General features: G+C 56.5%; 1 protein-coding gene across 3 annotated transcripts in view; it reads right to left on the reverse strand.

Annotated features, from left to right (window-relative positions):
* The window catches only part of CHCHD6 (coiled-coil-helix-coiled-coil-helix domain containing 6), a 70,575-nt gene extending 51,932 nt beyond the window's left edge, over positions 1-18,643 (reverse strand). For all 3 annotated transcript variants that reach the window (XM_045534264.1, XM_045534263.1, XM_045534262.1), the window contains exons 1-4: positions 18,505-18,643; positions 7,613-7,748; positions 5,221-5,293; positions 4,100-4,244 (exon numbers count right to left, since the gene is read on the reverse strand). In XM_045534264.1, coding sequence (XP_045390220.1) covers positions 4,100-4,244; positions 5,221-5,293; positions 7,613-7,748; positions 18,505-18,591 — 441 coding nt within the window. In that variant the 5' untranslated portion in view covers positions 18,592-18,643. The remainder of the gene's footprint in view (positions 1-4,099; positions 4,245-5,220; positions 5,294-7,612; positions 7,749-18,504) is intronic.
* Positions 18,644-23,346: the final 4,703 nt, after the last annotated feature.

The following is a 23,346-nucleotide window of genomic DNA, read 5'->3' on the forward strand; positions in this document are numbered from 1 at the left end:
ACAAAAGCCATCTCTGCAGGACTGTCCCAAGCCCAGGCGCAGAGAAAGCAGCTGACCGCCCCCTCGAGGCTGGCGTGGGCAAAGCGGGCACGAGGGCAGAACAATCCGGCCGTCGGCAGAGACCCCGAGAGCGGGGAGACGCACGGGGCCACCAGGCAGGATGGCCTGAGCGGGCACGAGCCCCGCCGAACACGGCAGAGGCGGACGGGAGCGAGGAAGGACACAGTTTCCGCAGGGACGTGCGCCATCAGCAGGGAAACGCCGACTGGCACAAGGTTCAAGACCAGCCACGCGAGGGAGGAGACGGAGGAACGCGGTCTGGGAGCCGGTGGCCGGGATGGCTTTTCGGCTTTCGATCTGAGAAAGTGCTTAGGTGTTTCCGCTGAGAGTCCACGGCAGGCCGGGCGCGGGGACTCACGCCTGTCACCCCAGCACGCTGGGAGGCCGAGGAGGGAGGATCGCTCGAGGCCAGGAGTTCGAGACCAGCCTGAGCAAGAGCGAGACCCCGTGTCTACTAAAAATAAAAAGAAATTTAGCCAGACAACTAAAAATATATAGAAAAAAAAAAAATGAGCCGGGCGTGGTGGCGCGTGCCTGTCGTCCCAGCTACTCGGGAGGCTGAGGCAGGAGGATCGCTGGAGCCCAGGAGGTTGAGGCTGCTGTGAGCGAGGCTGACGCCACGGCACTCTAGCCCGGGCGACAGAGCCAGACTCTGTCTCAAAAAAAAAGACATTAAAAAAAAAAAGAGAGAGAGAGCCTACTGCAGTCGAGACATTTTCCTAGAGACTAAACTGCATGTCACTTAGAGCCCACACTCACCCCACGAATTGCATCATGACCTGCCTTCCCAGCTGGGGAAACTGAGGCGTGTGGGGCCAGCCCGCACAGCGAGCAGCAGGTGTGATTCGAAGCACAGGTTTGTCTTGCGACACCTGCAGGCTCACCTGCGGTGACACACACACCCGGCCACCCTGGACCACACGGAGACCCAGATCTTCGGAGCGAACCGTTTTCCTCCTGGGCTTCGGACACCCGTCGGGGAAACTGAGGAATCGCCCGCGGGGCTCTCGAGGAAGGAAAGAGAGAGGAGGGGAAGGGGGAAGATAAAACCAGTTCTAGAAGCTCGAGGTGGCTTCTAAGAAGAGAGGCAGCCAGTCGTCCCGATGGGCTTAGGCACAGCCACAAAACGGGGACCAGGGGCAGAACCCTGGGGCTCCCCTGTCACCCAGGCGGCCACACGGCCCCCGTACACCTGTCCCCAAGGCCAGCAGGGCGCTGCAAGGCAGCGGTGGATTAAATAAAAAATCCAGAAGCGGCAAAGCCCATCCTGTAGAGCGAAGATTGAGGACGCGCTAATAAAGAATCAAGGAGGGGAAGAAAAACAAGAAAGAAGAAAAGAAAAGAAAAGAAAACAAAAGAAAAGCAAAGCGGCCACATGCCCGGCTGCCTGGAGTTCCTAACAGCCTTTGTCCCGTCTCATCGGAAACCTCTTCGGAAGAGGCTGGGGGCACAATGGGCCGCGGAACACTCCGGTCCACGTGCCTGCTTGAGATGCCAGCCGTGCGCCGCGGCGACGTGTCCCTATTCATGTCTGGCGAGTGTCACTGAGCAGATAAGGCGCCGACACCGTGTCCCAGCCGCCAGCTAGAGAATGGCCCCGTGTTCCACATTGTCTGAGGCACGGGAGCCCCAGGAACGGAGGCTGCGGGGGCCGATCCTGCCCCGGGTGCGCTGGACGGCCCCCTGCATTGCTGCCCGGGGGACAGGGGGTGCAGAGAGAGAGGGGACAGGGACCCCCGGGGCAGGGAAGCCACAGAGGGCTGTGCGTGTTAGGGACGGGAAGGGCGTGCGATCAGCAGGGAACAGAGAGGGAGGGCGCACAGAGTCAGCGTAAATAAGAGGAGGGCGCACTCTGGGAGGCCGAGGCGGGAGGATCGCTTGAGGTCAGGAGTTCGAGACCAGCCTGAGCAAGAGTGAGACCCCGTCTCTACTAAAAATAGAAAGAAATGATCTGGGCAACTAAAAACATATAGAAAAAATGAGCCGGGCGTGGTGGCACGTGCCTGTCGTCCCAGCTACTCGGGAGGCTGAGGCAGGAGGATCGCTTGAGCCCAGGAGGCTGAGGATGCTGTGAGCGAGGCTGAGGCCACGGCACTCTAGCCCGGGCGACAGAGCGAGACTCTGTCTCAAAAAAAAAAAATAAATAACGCACACACACACACACAAAACAGTTAATCGGTGCTGCTCTAGGTGGGAAATGCTAACACTTCTGTCATCCGAAGGAGGTTATGAAAATTATTACCTTTCCTTGTCATTAGTTGTATCAACTGTTCCCAGTCACGAGCAGAATCATTCCCTCATGCGGAAGGGGATTAAAATGAATCACTATTGGAAGGAGTCCGAGGCAAACAGGGTGGAAGAGCACATTGAATGTTCCATTACACTCAGCCCGCTCGAAGGGACAGGCCCCGGGCAAGGCTCCGGGCTCACAGATGTGAGGCTTGGGGACACCGGGTCGGGGAAGGCAGCCGGCCCACTCTGCCAGGGACCACGCCGGGTCTAGCTCGGGGCCCAATCTGTCCCCGGCAGCTAGGAGGACGGGTGACGAAGCCAACACCTCCCAGGCCACCAGGCCATTGCATGCTGTGCCCAGTGGGCTACCAACCAAGTCCCTGTTCCCACCCTTGCAGGCGGTAACCTCAGCTACGGAAAGAAACATCTCCACGTTTCGTTTAGGTTCTTTCTCTTCTTATTCAAATCCTCCAAAATGCACTTTTGCAATTTCTCTGCTAAAGAACTTGCCAAGCACACCAGGCCAAAGACAGCCCCGTTCTTTAGATGTGACGGCTGTAGCCTCTGCTCAGCATCGAGCCGACTGCCCTGTGTCCTGTCAACCGATATGACAGTGCCCGGCACCGCCGTCCCCTCTCCTCTGTTTGCGGTGACCGCCGAATGTGGCTGTTCGCGTTCAAAGCCACCTCCAAGGAGTATAAACCAGCCGGGCACGGTGGTGGCTCACGCCTGTCACCCCAGCACTCGGGGAGGCCGAGGCGGGAGGATCGCTCGAGGTCAGGAGTTCGAGACCAGCCTGAGCAAGAGCAAGACCCCCGTCTCTACTAAAAATAGAAAGAAATTATATGGACAGCTAAAAAAATATAGAAAAAATGAGCCGGGCGTGGTGGCGCATGCCTATAGTCCCAGCGACTTGGGAGGCCGAGGCAGGAGGATCGCTGGAGCCCAGGAGGTTGAGGCTGCTGTGAGCGAGGCTGACGCCACGGCACTCTAGCCCGGGTGACAGAGCGAGACTGTCTCAAAAAAAAAAAAAAAAAAAAAGAGCCCCAGCTGCAATCAGGGGACCCTCCCGATCCCCCCGGCTGAGAACGGGCTCAGCCACGAGGACCCCTAAGAGGAATTCCGCCGGCAGCTTCCGGGCAAGTCGTCCTTGCTCACAGAGACACGAGGGTGGACACGGTCTCTCTCCTTGTGCCGAGAGCCCGCCTGAGACCCGTGGGACAGCAAGCAGCAGCCATCATTTAACCGCGGGGACAGCTGGCCTGAGGACACACCAGGGTACTGAGGAAGGAAGAGAAGCACCAGGGACCGAGGATCCCACCGAGCCGCTCAATTAGTCAACCCCGGTGGGCGGCGGGGGGAGGCGGGGGCGCTTCTGGACTTCTCATATTGCAAAATAAATGCCGCACTTAGGCACGGAGAGTCCTGACAGACAGCCTCCTATCAATTACACAGCATGACGCCCTGCACCCCTTATATTCTGTGACCCCCAAACCCCCCTGTCCTGTCCCCTCGCCCCCTCCTGGCACATGCACCACTGAGGACTGTAGAGTTGCAGAGCTGAGTGACACCGTCCAGTGATCCTGTCCCTTCCTGTATAATCCTGTGCCCCAGAGAGACTGCAAATTCACGCCGAAGGCAGCAAAGCACGTCAGTTAAACAAGCGAGGCTGGGAGAAGCCAATTCCTGGCTCCCACAAAGATACCCCCTGACACAGGGGCAAAGCTAAGCCACCCGATGTGGCAGCCTGAGCCACCAGGCCTTGTGACAGACATGCCCCACGTCCCAAGTGCGGCCTCTGCCTCACCTGCCAGGCGAACTTCTGCTTCTCGGGCTCAAAGCTGCCCTCCCCGTGCGGCAGGGACACCTCGGGGTGCTTGGTGGCAGGCTCTCTGTCCCTCTTCGCCACCGGGAACGGCTCATCCTGGACGGCGGCGTGGTCCTGTTTGTACCTGGGAGGGAGAGAGAGAAGGGGAGAAAGAAACAGAGGGTCTGAGTGGCGGCAGGCAGCCCAGACGAGGTTTGCCTGTTTGCTACGGCCACCGGGCGGGACTGAGGTTTGATTTGTGGGTCAGCCACCGGCCAGCCAGGGAAGGACAGTGTCCCGCCCTTTCACCCCTGAGGTCAGGCGTCAGAGACAGCCTCCAAGGCAAGGGGACACCAGGACACCCAGCCAGGACAACAGGGATTGGGAACAGAAGGGGCCCTGGCCACCAGGGGAGGAGGAGTCAGGCAGCCACGTGCCCAAGGACAGACTCGCAGGGCAGGGGATCAATCCCGTGGGAGCCACTCCTCCACTCAAGAGCTTGGGGATTTTCGATAATAGCAATTCTTCGCATTGAACATTTAACTTTTTTTTTTTTTAAACAGAGTCTGGCTCTGTCACCCGGGCTAGAGTGCCGTGGCATCAGCCTCGCTCACAGCAACCTCAGACTCCTGGGCTCAAGCGATCCTCCTGCCTCAGCCTCCCGAGTAGCTGGGACTGCAGGCATGCGCCACCACGCCCGGCTCATTTTTCTATATATATTTTAGTCGTCCAAATCATTTCTTTCTATTTTAGTAGAGACGGGGTCTCGCTCTTGCTCAGGCTGGTCTCGAACTCCCGACCTCGAGCGATCCTCCCGCCTCGGCCTCCCAGAGTGCTGGGGTGACAGGCGTGAGCCACCGCGCCCGGCCAGTCCTAGTTTCTTAAAACGGATTTTTAAGAACATGAGCAATCGACTCCCTCGTGTCCCTTTTGGCATTTTGTTTGTCATCTTTACACTAGGACTGGTATCATCTATACCGTAGGGCTGCCCTTCAAAGCAAACGAGAAAAAAACTGCGAGACAAAGGCTCGGAGGCTGCAGGCAAGGGGAGGGCTGCCCGGTGAGGAGGGAGGCTTCTCGGCAGAGCACGGGGCCGGGAGTCAGCGGGCTCTCGGGCTCACCTCTTGAGATCCTCCTTTGCCCCTGAGACGAAGCGCTGGCCACCGCTGCTGTCCAACTGGGGCACTTTGGATTCTGCGAAGGAAGGAGGAAAAAGGGTCTGTCAGTGACACCCCAGGGTCAACTAATGCACGATGGTCACTCGGAAAAGGGGCTCAGGAACCCACTCGCCAGGATGAACCGGCTCCCAAGGAAGCCTGTGCCCCACAGTGGGACAGACACGTCCTCGCGGGCAGACGAGGAACACAGCTCTGATGGAACCTGATGACCCCAAGCCTCTGCTAGTCCCAAAGGGGTCTCTCTGCAGCAGGGCACTTACAGTGCCGGGCGGGCAGCGGGCAGAGCCAACTGAGTGCCGTGTTCCAACCATGTCCCCACTCGCTTGACGATTACTTGGAATCTAGGTCACCTCCTTTTTTTTTTTTTTTCAGACAGAGTCTGGCTCTGTCGCCCAGGCTAGAGTGCCGTGGCCTCAGCCTCGCTCACAGCAGCCTCAGACTCCTGGGCTCCAGCGATCCTCCTGCCTCAGCCTCCCGAGTAGCTGGGACTACAGGCATGCGCCACCACGCCTGGCTCATTTTTTCTATATATATTTTTAGTTGTCCAGGTCATTTCTTTCTGTTTTTAGTAGAGACGGGGTCTCGCTCTTGCTCAGGCTGGTCTCGACCTCCTGACCTCGAGCGATCCTCCCGCCTCGGCCTCCCAGAGTGCTGGGGTGACAGGCCTGAGCCACCGCGCCCGGCCCAAAAACCGGTTTTAAAAGTAAAACAAAAATCCTAACATTAGCCAACTTCATTGCATTTACGCTGACTCTCGGACATTCAGAAACTCAAAAACTCACACCCCGGCATGTAAACGGCGAAATATTTTGTTAGGCCTAAAACCGAACGACAAAACGATCACTGCTGTTCCTTTTCAAACTGCTGAGACCTACAACAACTGAAGCAAATGCTTCTTTCATCGCCCAAGCGCTGAAACTGATGTGTAACAGACATTGGCAATTTCCGTTTAATCATCACTCCCTCCCTCTCATTGGTGAGTCCGGTTTATTGTCACGTGCTACCCTGGACACTGGGTCCGGTTAGACCCCTCGTAAGCCGTTCCCACCAGCCAGCCCTAGAGAATGTGGGGACAAAGTAACCCCTTTTGGTAAAGGACGACGGCATCGTGTGGGATTTCCAGCCATCTCTCTTAGCCCCTGCCTTGGTGGATGTTCAGGACGATCTCAGCGTGGGTCCGAATCCGGATGCGAATCTGTTCGGCTGCGTGCGGGAAATGCCAAGGCAGGTGACAACAGGGGCAGAGGGATCAGCACACCCAGGTGGCACCTGCAGCCTTGAAGATGAAGCCCAAGCTCTCTGGCCACTATGGGGATGTCTCCAGGGCCCGGCTCCTGAACCCAGATCCGCTTCCGCTGTGTTTTGTGTTGCAGAGACGGGAAACTGCTTCTCTGTCCCCAGACGGGGCCTCGGCTGCAATGGTCACCCACCTGCGATGACCGTCCACCGCCATTCTGTCTTGCAAAAATCCAGCGAGCCCCTCCCTAAATCCGAGAGTCACTCCCTGCTCTGTGCTTCCCTGCACCTCGGGCAGGATCCTTGTGCTGCATCCGGACACGACACCACAAAACACCAAGGTCAACGCCTGGCTCCTTCCCTGGAGCTGGGCGTAGCATGAGACAGGCTGCCTGTCTCCCTGTCCCTGCGTCCCTGTCCCACCTGGCCCGTGGGTGGCCGTCAGCGAACACTAAGTGGGCAGGATAAAGCCACCACCTTCCAAACTCTCACCACCTAACAAGGACGATTAGCAGAAAACTCTAACACGTGGCTGTGCCTGAGATGAATAATCCTGTGAACGGTTCCACGCTGCGGCACAGGGTCTACGCTCTGCGGTGGCAATGGCCCCGCTGGCCGACCCATTTTCTTTAAAAATCAACTTAGGCCGGATGCGGTGGCTCACGCCTGTCATCCCAGCACTCAGGGAGGCCGAGGCGGGAGGATCGCTCAAGGTCAGGAGTTCGAGACCAGACTGGGCAATGTAGCGAGACCCCGTCTCTACTAAAAATAGAAAGAAATGAGCTGGACAGCTAAAAATATATATAGAAAAAATGAGCCGGGCGTGGTGGCGCATGCCTGTAGTCCCAGCTCCTCGGGAGGCTGAGGCAGGAGGATCGCTGGAGCCCAGGAGGTTGAGGCTGCTGGGAGCGAGGCTGACGCCACGGCACTCTAGCCCGGGTGACAGAGCCAGACTCTGTCTCAGAAAGAAAAAAGAAAGGACTGTGAGTGACAGCAGCAGCCAGATGGCGTGCGATGACCACAGTCCGATGACCACACTCTCTGTCATTCTTTCCCCTTCTGCTCCCACGAGCCACAGAATTGCTGCAGGCCACCATACCTTGCTGAGGACCCTTCAAGGAGCCTTCTCGAGAGTCACATGACAAAGGAGGAGGAGCAGCCGGGGCAGGGGAGGGTCGCCGCGCTTCGGAAGGCTGCCTGGGATCCCTCATGCGGTTGACCACGTTTTCCGACAGCTGTGGGGAGAATCGAAAAAGGGGAAAAGAGGGACAAGAAAAAGTCAAGCCACAGAAACCACTGAAAATTAAGGTTCCCCTTCCTTCACGCGCCAGATTGACCAAACATCCTGCTTCCCCCAGATCGACTGCAAAAAATAAAATTCTTCTCAAAAACCTCTCACGGGGCCGGGCGCGGTGGCTCACGCCTGTCACCCCAGCACTCTGGGAGGCCGAGGCGGGAGGATCGCTCGAGGTCAGGAGTTCGAGACCAGCCTCAGCGAGAGCGAGACCCCGTCTCTACTAAAAATAGAAAGAAATTATACGGACAACTAAAAATATATAGAAAAAATGAGCCGGGCATGGTGGCGCATGCCTGTAGTCCCAGCTACTCGGGAGGCTGAGGCAGGAGGATCGCTGGAGCCCAGGAGTCTGAGGCTGCTGTGAGCGAGGCTGACGCCACGGCACTCCAGCCCGGGTGACAGAGTGAGACTCTGTCTCAACCAAAAAAAAAAAAAAGCTCTCACGGTGGCCCAGTGCCTGGCAGATTAAAACCCACCCCACTTGGAATTGTGAGCCTGGCACAGCATGTCAGCTTCAGGCCTCACCACTGCCTCACATGCACCCTGGACTCCCTGGAACTTGACTTGTCACTGTTGTCACCTCCTCTGAATTCACAGGTGCTTTTCTGTCCGAGCCAGCACCGGCCCCCTCCCTCCCACGCTGCTCCATCTGCACGTGTCCAAATCGCGCCCTTCCTTTAAGGGTGTCCCATTGTCCCATTGTCCAGGGGACCTTCCCTGGTGGCATCCAGGTGAAGTACAGGCTCAATTCACTTTATTGCCCTTTGCAGATACTATGTTTTTTTGCACATTGAAAGTTTGTGGCAACCCTGTGCCGCGTGAGCCTGTCGGTGCCATTTTCCCAAAACCACTTGCTCATTTCATGTCTCTGAGTCATGTGTCTCCCTGTGATTGTCACACTATTTCCAGCTGTTTCATTATTATTATATCTGTCATGGCGACCGGGGAGCCGTGATCTTTAATGTTACTGCTGTGATTGTTTTGGGGCTGCCACGAGCCGTACCCATGCAAGACGGCGACCTTGATTGATAAAGATAAATGTCGCGTGTGCTCCGACTGCTGCACCCACCAGCCGTGCCCCCTCTCCTCGGGTGTCCCTATTCCCGGAGACACAATCATGTTAGAATCAGGCCAAGTTATAACCCTACGATGGCCTCTCAATGTTCAAGGGAAGAGAAAAGTCACTCGCTTTAAATCCAATGCGAGAGGCCGGGCGTGGTGGCTCACGCCTGTCACCCCAGCACTCTGGGAGGCCGAGGTAGGAGGATCGCTCGAGGTCAGGAGTTCGAGACCAGCCTGAGCAAGAGCGAGACCCCATCTCTACTAAAAATAGAAAGAAATTAGCTGGACAGCTAAAAATATATATAGAAAAAATGAGCCGGGCGTGGTGGCGCAGCCTGTAGTCCCAGCTCCTCGGGAGGCTGAGGCAGGAGGATCGCTTGAGCCCGGGAGGCTGAGGTTGCTGTGAGGGAGGCTGACGCCACGACACTCTATCCCGGGTGACAGAGCCAGGCTCTGTCTCAAGAAAAAAAAAAAAGACCCTTCCCTAGCAAAAACATTAAGACTCACTGAAGGCTGGACATTTTGGCATTTTTTTAGCAATAAAGTATTTTCAATTAACGTATGCACACTGTTTTTTTAGGCAACGCTATTGCATACTTAACAGACCACACTATAATGCAAACGTAGCTTATATACACTGGGACAGCAAAACATTCTTGTGACTCGCTTTATTTTCATATTCACTACATTGCAACCGTCTGGAACTGAACTTGCAGGGTCTCGAAGGTTGTGCCTGTGTCCTTTGTCCTCTTCCGTTAAATCCCCGTGATAGGACGTATGTGCCTCTCCTGCCTGCCTGTCCCAACGGTGTGCAGATACCTTGAGGGCCAGGGCCACCTGTCCTCATGTCTGCATGCCACCCGAGCTACACGCAGGTAGATAATCGAAACACTGCTTGACCCTCTCCCCTTCCTTCTCCTAACGAACACTGGATAACCAAGACGTCCATTCACTTTAGAGGAAGCAAAGTGGCCCTAAGGGTGCCCTAAAACACGTCTCCGTTTACTGAGATGAAATAGCAAGCTGGGGACACATCCAGGCTAAAACCCATTAACAATTCACTTGAGCAAATATTTATTAAGTGCTTAAGATGTGCAACGCGTCGTAAAGCACAGCTGAGGGGAAGACATTAAAAATGACTTTAAGGCCGGGCGCGGTGGCTCACGCCTGCAATCCCAGCACTCTGGGAGGCCGGGGTGGGAGGATCGCTCGAGGTCAGGAGTTCGAGACCAGCCTGAGCAAGAGCGAGACCCCGTCTCTACTAAAAACAGAAAGAAATTATATAGATAACTAAAATATATATATAGAAAAAATTAGCCGGGCGTGGTGGTGCATGCCTGTAGTCCCAGCTACTCAGGAGGCTGAGGCAGGAGGATCGCTTGAGTCCAGAAGTTGGAGGTTGCTATGAGCGAGGCTGACGCCACGGCACTCCAGCCCGGGCGACAGAGGGAGACTCTGTCTCCCAAAAAAAAAAAAAAAGAGGAGAGAGAGCTCAGACAGGATGTCACTCAGAAATAGCAAAGAGACACATCTGTGTGGCTGGAAGCCAAGAAGGTAAGCCCGTATGGCTTCCTGGAGGCAGGAGCAGGATTTAGAAGACACAGTGTGTTGGTGGAGAGAGGCAGGAATGTAACACGGCAAGGGACAGGGCCCGGGGGATGCTGTACATGCAGGACAGAGGCACAGACAGTAAGAGACCGGGCATGCCCGCCGCCATGAATTCATTCTGGAAGGAATGGATGGATTGTGAGGATGGGCTTGGATGAAGCCAGTACAGACAGAACCTTTGAAGTCAGGCAGAGGGGTGCAAACAATTGTGAGGACATGCTGAGTTTCTTTCTTTCTTTCTTTTTGAGACAGAGTCTGGCTCTGTCGCCTGGGCTAGAGTGCCGTGGCGTCAGCCTCGCTCACAGCAGCCTCAGACTCCTGGGCTCAAGCGATCCTCCTGCCTCGGCCTCCCCGAGTAGCTGGGACTACAGGCATGCGCCACCACGCCCGGCTCATTTTTTCTATATATTTTTAGCTGTCCAGCTAATTTCTTTGTATTTTTAGTAGAGACGGGGTCTCGCTCTTGCTCAGGCTGGTCTCGAACTCCTGACCTCGAGCGATCCTCCCGCCTCGGCCTCCCAGAGTGCTGGGGTGACAGGCGTGAGCCACCGCGCCCGGCTGATGCTGAGTTTCTGAGCAAGGAAATAACAGAAGGAGCGATGTTTCCAGAAGCCGAACGGGCAATGTGTACGGCCAACACTGCGGTGGGGATCGTGTCCTTGGAGATGGGGTGGCAGAGGCCAGGGACAATGGCGTAGCATGAGAAGCTTCTGGAGTCCGCCTTGGTCATAAGAAGCGAACGAGAGCGCAGAGTTAAGGAAGAAACGGGAGTTTTGATCACACGTTAGTGGGAGAACTTGCATGAGAATGCCAGAAAAGGGAAAACTAAGAGAAGAGAAACTATTTTGAGGAAGTAGCAAATTAGTTTGCTTGTAGGTGTTAAAAAAAAAAAAAATCTCAGATTATAAAAAAAGGGAAAGAGCCTTCACAACTTTGCCAGTTTGTTCCCTTTTCTGCAGCAACTGACACGCTTAATGAGTCAACACATCGGAGGCTGAAGAGTAACCTCCAAAGCTCAGCCCAAGCCCCAGTTCTTACTGGACCAGGATGCCCGGCTGGGTAGAAGACAACAGCCGAGGCAAAGTGGAATATTTCTCCAGACAGGTACTCAAGGGGGAACACAGGCTGAATTTTAGGAACACTGGGCATCCTAACAGTGGCTGGAACTAGCTAATAAGAGCTCGTTTTGGCCGGGCACGGTGGCTCACGCCTGTCATCCCAGCACTCTGGGAGGCTGAGGCGGGAGGATCGCTCGAGGTCAGGAGTTCGAGACCAGCCTGAGCAAGAGTGAGACCCCGTCTCTACTAAAAATAGAAAGAAACGATCAATCAGGACAGCTAAAAATATATACAGAAAAAAATGAGCCGGGCGCGGGGGCTCACGCCTGTCACCCCGGCACTCTGGGAGGCCGAGGAGGGAGGATCGCTCGAGGGCAGGAGGTCGAGACCAGCCTGAGCAAGAGCGAGACCCCATCTCTACTAAAAATAGAAAGAAATGACCTGGCCAAATAAAATATGTATAGAAAAAATGAGCAGGGCATGGTGGCGCATGCCTGTAGTCCCAGCTACTCGGGAGGCTGAGGCAGGAGGATGGCTTGAGCCCAGGAGTTGGAGGTTGCTGTGAGCGAGGCTGACGCCACGGCACTCTAGCCCGGGTGACAGAGCGAGACTCTGTCTCAAAAAAAATTAAATTAAAGTGAAGGGAGCACACAGGGGCCACAGCAGGGAGTGCTGGAAGCCACACGTGCTCGGGAGGCTGCTTGGAGACGACAGTCACATCAAGATCACGCCGTTGGACAAGGGGCCCCAAACACAAGTACCATCTTGAGATCTGGTCCCAGCAGAGCGGAGAAGTCTCTTGAGAGGGACTGAGTGTGGCAAACGCCGGGGCCCCACGGAAGGCCGGCGTGGCAAGAGGACAGTGAATGAAAACAAGGGGACCAGATGACGAGGACCGAGGGGCGGGCAAAGCAAAGACGGTGCAAGGCCCCGGCAGAGCGAGGTAAGAAGTTCAAACCTCACCCGAGGGCGGGTGGAAGGCACAGTGGGGGGTCCGCACAGGTGAGCGGAGGCTCTGATTTTCTAGTCCCAGCCCAGGTGGCATGGACGGGAATCGCACGGCTTGGTGCCTCGGGGGTTAAGGAAAACACTGGCAAGATTCTCGCTGGCAGGGAGACATTTGTCATATTTTTTTTAATGTTGCCACCAAATACAGCAAGCACGATTTGTAATCAACAAACATACAGACACACGCAGGAGTCAAGCGAGGATAAACACCATCTGGGAGGTGCTCCCCATATCAAGGGAACCAGGATGGAGGTCCCGAGAGCCAGACGGGGCTGGGAGCTCGGTGCCAGGGGACCACTGGCCACTGTGCCATCAGATGGCCAGGGAGGGCCCAGCGTGGTCCGCGGAGGGACGGCCACACCCACAGCAATGCCAGGGACGCAGGGCTCTGCCCACCTCCAGCTGTGCAACCCCGACCCAGTTCCTTAGCTTCTCTGATCGGCACCTTCCTCACCTATGAAAATGAGATCCCCTTTGAGGCCGGCCTGGCTGCAACCCGGGTCAGGAATTACATCCTTGGCAGTAAGACCGGCCTAGGTTTGCATCCCAGCGAAGCCGTTCACCAGCTCCGTAACCGTGGGCAGGGGACTAATCTTTAAGTCAGGTTCCTCATCTGTGGGAGGCAAGTAATTTTTTTTGTTTGTTTTTTTGAGACAGAGTCTGGCTCTGTCACCCGGGCTAGAGTGCCGTGGCGTGAGCCTCGCTCACAGCAGCCTCAGACTCCTGGGCTCGAGCGATCCTCCTGCCTCAGCCTCCCGAGTAGCTGGGACTACAGGCATGCGCCACCACGTCTGGCTAATTTTTTTTTTTCTATATATTTTTAGTTGTTTGGCCAATTTCTTTCTGTTTTCAGTAGAGACGGGGTCTCGCTCTTGCTCAGGCTGGTCTCGAACTCCTGACCTCGAGCGATCCTCCCTCCTCGGCCTCCCAGAGTGCTGGGGTGACAGGCGTGAGCCAGAAGTAATTAATGGTACAGACTACAGGGCTGTCGTGAGGACTACATGAAGCCGTCTCCAGGAACCAGTTGGCACAAAATAAACAACCGATATCCGCTATGAAGCGCCACTGCAAAGCACTATACAAATATTAATTATAATCCATACCAGGCACATACTGGGGACATAAAAATATATGAGCTGATCAATCATGATGACAACAGGCCGGGCGCGGTGGCTCACGCCTGTCATCCCAGCAGTCGGGGAGGCCGAGGCGGGAGGATCGCTCGAGGTCAAGAGTTTGAGACCAGCCTGAGCAAGAGCGAGACCCCGTTTCTACTAAAAATAGAAATAAATTAGCCGAACAACTAAAAATATATAGAAAAAATTAGCTGGGCGTGGTGGCGCATGCCTGTAGTCCCAGCTACTCGGGAGGCCGAGGCAGGAGGATCGCTGGAGCCCAGGAGGCTGAGGCTGCCGTGAGCGAGGCTGACGCCACGGCACTCTAGCCCGGGGGACAGAGCAAGACTCTGTCTCAAAAGAAACACAGCAAGGACATGAAATCATTTAAGGCCAGGCGTCTGCCTGAATGCACAGGCAAGGGGGGAAAAAAAAGCAATTTACGGGACGGCACAGACCACGTGATCTCGTTTGTACTATAAAAAAGGAAAAGCGTGTGCTTGTAGATGTCGGCTTGGGAAGAGTCCGCAAGGACTCGTGAGAAATTGTGAGCAGTTGGCATGGCAAAGTAAAGACGCGGTTTGCAAGAAGCAAAAGTCCTTAACAGAAGAGAGGAGAGACGGCAGCGAGGCCCTAAGCCTGGCTCACCGGGAAGAGGAAGGAATCGTCCCTGATCCAGGAACCGATCTGCACAGGCGCAGGGTCCTACGCCCACCCTCGGGGCTCTGCTGCACAGAAGGTTTAATCTGGGGTGAGAAATTAGGGAATCCGGGGCTCTCTTAGCCTCGGGGCAGACCTGGATGTCCTTTCTCTGCACTCCGGAAGAGGGCAACAAAGGAACTGAAACCCAAGAGAGACCGATGACAAGGGTGCCTGCTTACAACGATGACAAAAACACCTGTGACCTACTATTCCTAGAGCACACGTCCCATGCCAAGCTCAGGGCTGAGCGCATTCCCCGAGCAGAAGGTGCTTTTGACATTTTACACACGAAGCAAGTGGAGTCAGGGAAGGTTCAACAACTCAGCTAAGAGCACCCGAGAGCCTAAGTGCTGAGGCCGACACTCGAATGCAAAGCCTGGGCACCTAACAGTGACACCTGTGCAAGCAAAAGGACATAACACGGAGCTACTCGGAAGTGACCAGGAAGAACCTTCATAAAAGGGCGATTCATGGCCGGGCGTCGTGGCTCACATCTGTCACCCCAGCACTCTGGGAGGCCAAGGCGGGAGGATCGCTCGATCTCAGGAGTTTGAGACCAGCCTGAGCAAGAGCGAGACCCCGTCTCTACTAAAAAAAATATATAGAAAGAAATTAACTGGACAACTAAAAATATATAGAAAAAATTAGCCGGGCATGGTGGCTCACGCCTGTCATCCCAGCACTCTGGGAGGCCGAGGCGGGAGGATCGATAGAGGTCAGGAGTTCGAGACCAGCCTGAGCAAGAGGGAAACCCTGTCTCTACTAAAAACAGAAAGAAATTAGCTTAACAACTGAAAATATATAGAAAAAATTAGCTGGGCGTGGTGGCGCATGCCTGTAGTCCCAGCAACTCGGGAGGCTGAGGCAGGAGGATCGCTCAAGCCCAGGAGTCTGAGGCTGCTGTGAGCGAGGCTGACGCCACGGCACTCCAGCCCGGGTGACAGAGCGAGACTCTGTCTCAAAAAGAAAAAAAAAAGGGTGATTCTGAAAAAATAAAACGATTCGCAATTCCCATTTCCCCCATTGGAGGTGCTTTGGGGAGCCCTAGAGACGGGAGGGGGGAGCCTCTACACAATCTACTTCAACTAGCTGAATGTCAATATGAAAATTAGTACTTTTTTTTAGCCTTAAAATGTCACCCTGTAGGCACAACGGAGGAGGCAGTTTTCTAAGCGTCATTCTGTGCAGTGAACGTTTACAAACTGAGTTCAGAGCGAAACGTCGGCTTGCAGGAAGGGTCTAAGGCCGGAGAAAAAGCGAGGTGCGGAGAAGCAGAGTTATTAGCAGCCGAGCCAGGCCTAAGTGGCAATGCCACGTCCACGCATGCAACACTTTGTGAGGGTCCCCTGGGTGCCATGTGTCGTGCCAACCAGCAGAAAGCCAACAGATTAACCAGTCCCCTGCTGGCTCCCAGCCCAGGCCTTGCAGCAAGCAGCCAGGGTGGGCCAGGGCCGGCCAAGCACCAGGGCAGCGCCAAAGTGGCCCATTTCCGGAAGAATTGGCTTCTGGGGGTCTCGGTCTGCCGGTGGCTGGTGGTGCTGGACACCCCACTCCCCGCTGGACACCCCATTCCCCGCAGGGGCAATGCCGGAGCCTGGCATTCTGAAAACATCACCCTCCTCGTCGAGGGCTGTTGCCTTGGAGATTCTGCTCGCTGGTTCTTCGGTTCTCTGTGACCTGAAATTAGATTCTCCGGCTGCTCCCGGCAGATTTAAGTCCCAGCATGTCAGAATGAGAAGAGCTCGTGGAGACCCCCTAACTCCAACGACGACAGACATGGATGCCCAGAGGACGGGGGAGCAAAGATGACACGTTCACAGCCCTGCCTGACATCCAGAGCCTTCCAGTGTGGCCTCAAAACCTGGCCGATCTTTTCAAGCATCCTCAGCCCCTTGTGGCTGCCAAGCACACAGGCTACGGCGTCAGACAGCCCGAGCTTCTAGCTCTGCCATTAACTCGCTCTGTGACCACGGGTTAGTGACTTCGCCTCACTGAAACCGTGTCCACGCTTTTGAGATGCAGCTAACAATATCCCACCTGTCAGACAGGCGAGCACGTCAAATGTCTGAAATGCTCTTACTACACTCAGCAAGCGCGGTGCTTGACGTGGGATACATATGCACACTCTTGGCCGGGCGCGGTGGCTCACGCCTGTCACCCCAGGGCTCTGGGAGGCCGAGGCGGGAGGATCGCTCGAGGTCAGGAGGTCGAGACCAGCCTGAGCAAGAGCGAGACCTTGTCTCTACTAAAAATAGAAAGAAAAGATCAATCAGGACAGCTAAAAATATATACAGAAAAAAATGAGCCGGGCGTGGTGGCGCATGCCTGTCGTCCCAGCTGCTCGGGAGGCTGAGGCAGGAGGATCGCTTGAGCCCGGGAGTTGGAGGCTGCTGTGAGCGAGGCTGACGCCATGGCACTCTAGCCCAGGCGACAGAGCGAGACTCTGTCTCAAAAAAAAAAAAAAAAAATGCACAGTCTTGCCTGAGGTCACATAGACAAGGTGTCCCCGTCAGAGAGGCCTTATCTGATCGTCCCACCTCAAGCACGTAGGCCCCATTCCTCTGGGCACCCTTGTTTCCTTCTTAACATTCACAGTTCTTTTATTCTTTTGCCTCTTCTTTATTTCTCGCTTTTGGGCCCATTCCTCCTCCTCCTACTTGGCTGGGGGTTCCATGATGGCAGGGACGTTGGCTTGGCTCCTCAGTGTCTGAGCAAGGCCCAGTGCCCAGCAAGTAACATGCTGGCAGTAAACACTGGCTGAGATGACAGATAGTTGGTGGCTTCGGGTGCAGTGCACGTTGTAGGACTCTCTCTCGTGTGTCTCACTACACCCTTCTTTTTTTGCTAGTTTTTCCTATACATATTTTTAGCTGTCCAGCTAATTTCTTTCTATTTTTAGTAGAGACGGGGTCTCGCTCTTGCTCAGGCTGGTCTCGAACTCCTGACCTCGAGCGATCCTCCCGGCTCGGCCTCCCAGAGTGCTGGGGTGACAGGCGTGAGCCACTGAGCACGCCCAGCCTGATTTTTTCGTATTTTATTTAGAGATGGGGTCTTGCTATGTTGTCCAGGCTGGTCTCCCCAGAGTGCTGGGATGCCAGGCGTGAGCAACCGCGCCCGGCCTGGGGACAGTGCTGCGACTCACACAAGCTTCTTACCCTCGACAAGCTTATTACACTCTAGCGGGCAACACAACGAACAGCTGACCGCGATTATCCGTAGCAATTTCAAATTGGGATGCGTGGCACGAAAATGATCAACGAAGGCCAGCGGGGTGGCTGGCCACTTCCCACTGAGGGGTCGGATAAAGGATTCTCAGATGACATGTGAGCTGTAACAAGAGTGACAAAAAGAGCCAGATCTCAGGAAAGCTGGGAGGGAGACACCAGCCAACGCACAGACCCTGTTGCCTGAAGCCAGCGGGGATCTTCCAGAACATTCTGCAGCTAGTGAAGACCTCTGAGCCTGGCGTGGAAGGTGACGGAACTGTCCCAACATGCAAGTGGACGGGTAAGAGACACCTGGACAGGTGAGGCGCTTCCCCGTCAAGTGCATTAGGAATCAATGCGTTGCAAGGTCCCGAGCCAGGGGCAGGGGTCTGCTCTGAGTTCCAATTGTCAAAGTGCTCTCCTGGCGGCGCTGGGGATAAGCGACAGTCGCGACAAAGCGTGGGGACGGGTGAGCCCCGGGTCAGGGGACCCTTGCAGTTATCCGGGACCGGAAGCCTCTCACGTCTACGCAGCAGGACGCGCGCGCCTGGGGGGCCAGGGCGTCCGAGCCAGGGGACACATGCGCGACACGGAGAAGGGACGCCACCCGGGGCTGGAAAGTGACCCCTCCCGCCCGGTCCTCCCGTCCTTCCTCCCCGGAGCCGGGCGGTGAGGCGGGAAGACGCCACCTGGTGGGGTCGTGTCCCTGCGTCGCCTGCCCTGTCGCCTGCCCTGTCCCCTGCCCTGTCGCCTGCCCTGTCACCTGCCCCGTCCCCTGCCCCGTCCCCTGCCCTGTCACCTGCCCCGGCCTGCCCTGTCGCCTGCCTGTCACCTGCCGGGTCACCTGCCCTGTCGCCTGCCCTGTCACCTGCCCCGGCCTGCCCTGTCGCCTGCCTGTCACCTGCCGTCCCGCCGGCCCCGGCGGCCCCGCTCACCCGGACGCCCTGCAGCACCCGGACCCGCTCCTCGTCGTCCGTCCCGAAGGGGACCCGGCGGCCCTCGCTGCTCCCCGCGCTCCCCATGGCCGCGCCGAGCGGCCCGGCCCCCGAGCAACCAGGCGGACGCCGCCGCCGCCGCACGACCCAACAAGACCGCTTCCTATTGGCCGCCGCGTGAGGCTCGACCAATCAGGTGGCGCGCTGGCGCGGTGCCTTGTGGGGGTTGTAGTCCAGCGGGTCCGCCTTCCGGAAAGGCGCCCGGGGGGGGGGCGGGGGGCGTGGCGGTCTGAGCCTTGCAAAGCGGGCTAAGGAGCGGGTTCGCTCTGGAAAGTTCCCTCGAGGAGAAGCAGAGCCCCCTTTACTTCCTAGAGTTTCTTTTTTTTTTTCTTTTTGTGTTTTTTTTTCCTTTTTTTCCCCCCTCCCTGTCTCTACTTCCTAGAGTTTCTTTTTCTTTTTTCTTTTTGTCTTTCTTTTTTCGTTTTTTTTTCTTTTTGTGTTTTTTTTTTCCTTTTTTTTTCCCTCCCTGTCTCTACTTCCTAGAGTTTCTTTTTTCTTTTTGTGTTTTTTTTCCTTTTTTTTCTTTTTGTATTTTTTCCTTTTTTTCCCTCTGTGTCTCTACTTCCTAGAGTTTCTTTTCCTTTTTTCTTTTTGTGTTTTTTTTCTTTTTTTTTCCTCCCTGTCTCTACTTCCTAGAGTTTCTTTTTCTTTTTTCTTTTTGTGTTTTTTTTCCTTTTTTTTCTTTTTGTGTTTTTTCCTTTTTTTTCCTCCCTGTCTCTACTTCCTAGAGTTTCTTTTTCTTTTTTCTTTTTGTGTTTTTTTTTTCCTTTTTTTTCCCTCCCTGTCTCTACTTCCTAGAGTTTCTATTTCTTTTTTCTTTTTGTGTATTTTTTCCTTTTTTTTTCTTTTTGTGTTTTTTCCTTTTTTTTTCTCCGTGTCTCTACTTCCTAGAGTTTCTTTTTCTTTTTTCTTTTTGTGTTTTTTTTCCTTTTTTTTTCCCTCCCTGTCTCTACTTCCTAGAGTTTCTATTTCTTTTTTTCTTTTTGTGTTATTTTTTCCTTTTTTTTCTTTTTGTGTTTTTTTTCCTTTTTTTTTCCTCCCTGTCTCTACTTCCTAGAGTTTCTTTTTTTTTTCTTTGTGTGTTTTTTTTTTCCTTTTTTTTTTTTTTTTTTTCTTTTTTTTCCCTCCCTGTCTCTACTTCCTAGAGTTTCTAAACAGCAAATCCAGCGGGGCTCAGCCATCCGGCCCCCGCTTGCTTCATCAGCATTAATTCTCCCTCACCCCTGCCAATCATTTCTGGATCTTGCAGCATTTTCCTAAATGCACCAGGCTGTCCTGGAATCCTCTTACTACTCTCATCATCCGGGCTTTTTACTCTTTAGTTCATCAACCCCGGCTTGGAGCTCCTTATCCATTTGCACTGCTTGTTTCTGACATCCCTTTGGGGACAGGTGCTGTCTTTTACCTGTGCATTGAGTGTTACCTGGGCACAGACCTAGGTGTCTGGGAAGTGCCTGTGGCGTGGAAGCATGAAACAGGCTACACGGACCCCGGGCAGGAGGCGTCGCACGGAGCAGTCCCTGGATATTGTGACCTGTGCCCTAACCTCCCAATCTGGGGCTTTCTGCACGAGCAGGGTTGGAAGGGGAAGAGGTTGAGATCCCAGTTGCAATAAACGTGCGACGAAAGAACTAGAGCCTGTTTGAAACTGATGGAAAAACCAGGGGTGACTCCAATTGGGGTCCCCAGCAGCATGTTCTCTAAGAAGGGGACGTTTAAGCCAGGACCTGGCTGACCACAGGAGCCGGATTTGCTGGAGAGGATGTCACTCCAGTGGGGCTGCTGGAACAAAGTACTACGGGACTGGCTGGCTTACAAACAAGGGAAGTTTGTTTCTCGCAGTTCTAGAGGCTGCAAGTCCCAGAGGTCCCAGCACTGCTGGGTTCTGGTGAGGACCCTCTATCCCAGTTGCGGACTGTGTGTCACTGTGTCCCCACGTGGCAGGAAGAATGCAAGCTAGCTCTGTGTCCTCCTAAGGGCACTCAGGAGGGCTCCGGCCTTTGCACATGTGAAATTTGGGGGGACGTAGACATTCAGTCCCTTGCAGGGGAGAACACCCTACAAGAGTGAAGCAGAGAACATGCAAAGACCCTCAGGCAGGTTTGATGTGTCTGCGACACAGGGACAAAGCTAGAAGCACAGTGAACCGCAGGGAGAGTGTCAGGAGATGACACCTGACAGCTAGGCAGGGACCAGGTCGTATCTGCTGGTCTTGGGGGTCCAGCGTCTCTCTTTATTGGGGTTTCATAAACTCAGTATTTGTATGGCGCTTGTGTGATACAGAAACTTTAAAAAATGTCACTCTTTCCTCAAGATGCTTTTGGTCACAAGTCCCCTAAAATTGAGACATCGATCCTCCCTGAAGAATAGGTATTTTTAAGGCGGTTTGAGGGGCTGGTAGCGGTCAGAGGCGGGTGGGCCGTGAACGCACGCGCGACCCCGGAAAGACCAGAGGGTGAAGCCAGGAACGGGCCCCCAGCGCAGGCCAGCGCGCTCCCGCGCGGCGGGCGGCAGGCGGCCTAGTTCGCATGCGCGGGACGCGGAGGGGGCGGGGCAGGGGCGTGTCGGGGGCGGGGACAGAGCGAGAGGCCGCCCGCGGACTACGGGTGGGGGCGTGTCGGGGCGTGTCCGGGGCGGTCCGGGGGCGGGGCGAGCGGCCGCCCGCGGACTGCAGGCCGGTGGCGGGCGGCAGGTGGCCTAGTTCGCATGCGCGGGACGCGAAGGCGGCGGGTAGGGGCGTGTCGGGGGCGGGGCTTGGACGAGCGGCCGCCCGCGGACTGCAGGCGGGGGCGTGTCCGGGGCGGTTCGGGGGCGGGGCGAGTGAGCAGCCCCTCGTGGACGGCAGGAGAGGGCGTGTCCGGGGCGTGCCAGGGGCGGGGCGGGGACGAGTGGCCGCCCGCGGACTGCAGGAGGGGGCGTTTCGGGGCGTGTCCGGGGCGTGCTGGGAGCGGGGCGAGCGAGCGGCCGCCCGCGGGCTGCAGGCCGGTGGCGGGCGGGGCGGCGCGGGCAGCGTTCGCGGCTCCTCAGTCCCGGGTCTCGGCGCCGCCGCCGACTCCGCCGCCGTCCGCGCCTGGGTTTCCGAGCAGGCCCGACCTCGCCGGGAGCGACCGCGGAGCCCTGGAGCAGCCGCCGCCCTCGCCGCCGCCGGCGCCGAAGTCGCCGAGGCTGGGGAATGTGGGCGTCGTCCCCAACCGCCCCCTGGGCAGCGTCCGCGGCGTGCCGGTGTCGTCGCCGCCGGGCCGCCGCGCCCACCTGTCGTCCCCCGGCACCAGCCGCCCGCCCGAGGGCCGCGAGGAGCTGCGGCGCCGCATCCTGGCCCTCATCGAGAGCAGCCGGGTGGTGATCTTCAGCAAGAGCTACTGTCCCCACAGCGCGCGGGTAGGCGACCGGTCGCGGCGGGCTGCGGGCGTGAGGGGACGGGAGGGCCGGTTCCGCCCCGGGGTCCCCGCCGGCTCCGCCCCCTGGAGTCCCGCCGGCTCCGCCCCCTGCGGCCCCGCCGGCTCCGGCCCCTACAACCCCGCCGGCTCTGCCCCCTGGGGTCCCGCCGGCTCCTCCCCCTTCGGCCCCGCAGGCTCCGCCCCCTGGAGCCCCGCCGGCTCCGCCCCCTTCGGCCCTGCCGGCTCCGCCCCCTTCGGCCCCGCCGGCTCCGCCCCCTGCGGCCCCGCCGGCTCCGCCCCCTGGAGTCCCGCCGGCTCCTCCCCCTGCGGCCCCGGCGGCTCCGGCCCCTACAACCCCGCCGGCTCCGCCCCCTTCGGCCCCGCAGGCTCCGCCCCCTGCGGCCCCGCCGGCTCCGCCCCCTGGAGCCCCGCCGGCTCCGCCCCCTTTGGCCCCGCCGGCTCCGCCCCCTTTGGCCCCGCCGGCTCCGCCCCCTGCAGCCCCGCCGGCTCCGCCCCCTTTGGCCCCGCCGGCTCCGCCCCCTGCAGCCCCGCCGGCTCCGCCTTCGGGGACGCGACCAGGCTCCGGGGTCGACGGCGGGAGTCCAGGGAGGTCCCCGTCCTGCTCAGCCCGTGCACACGGGGTCCCCACTCCTCTTCCCCGCCGCTGCCTTGTAGCAAAGAGTTTATCAAGACAGAAAAAAAGATTTTTTTTAAAAAAAAAGTTGTGGCTTGGTGAGAGGGCGGTGCGAGGCAGCGACTGACTGTACCGTTGGCCGGAGCTGGGTTCCAATCCCGGTTCTTCCCTGAGTGACCTTGACCCCGGCTGCAGCGCCCTGCCCAGCCTTGGTTTCCATCCACGTCTTGTAAAAGGAAGACAAAGGACGGTTGTCAGGATACCTGATTGTGGGGGGCGAGCTAGGAATCAAGCATTATTATTTTTTATTATTATTATTTTCTGTAGCTACAGGTGTTCGGAGTTTAAAGATAACCCGCATAGGCCAGGCGTGGTGGCTCGCGCTTGTAATCCCAGCGCTTTGGGAAGACCAGACTGGGCAACATAGCAAGACCCCGTCTCTAAATGAAATACAAAAGAATCAGGCCGGGCGCAGTGGCTCACCCTTGTCATCCTGGCACTCTGGGAGGCCGAGGAGGGAGGATCGCTCGAGGTCAGGAGTTCGAGACCAGCCTGAGCAAGAGCGAGACCCCGTCTCTACTAAAAAATAGAAAGAAATTAGCTGGACAACTAAAAATATGTAGAAAAAATTAGCCGGGCGTGGTGGTGCATGCCTGTAGTCCCAGCTACTCGGGAGGCTGAGGCAGGAGGATCGCTTGAGCCCAGGAGTCTGAGGTTGCTGTGAGCTGAGATGACGCCACTGCACTCCAGCCTGGGCAACAGAGCGAGACC

This window comes from Lemur catta, chromosome 21, assembly GCF_020740605.2.
Source record: "Lemur catta isolate mLemCat1 chromosome 21, mLemCat1.pri, whole genome shotgun sequence".
Lineage (NCBI taxonomy): Eukaryota > Metazoa > Chordata > Mammalia > Primates > Lemuridae > Lemur > Lemur catta.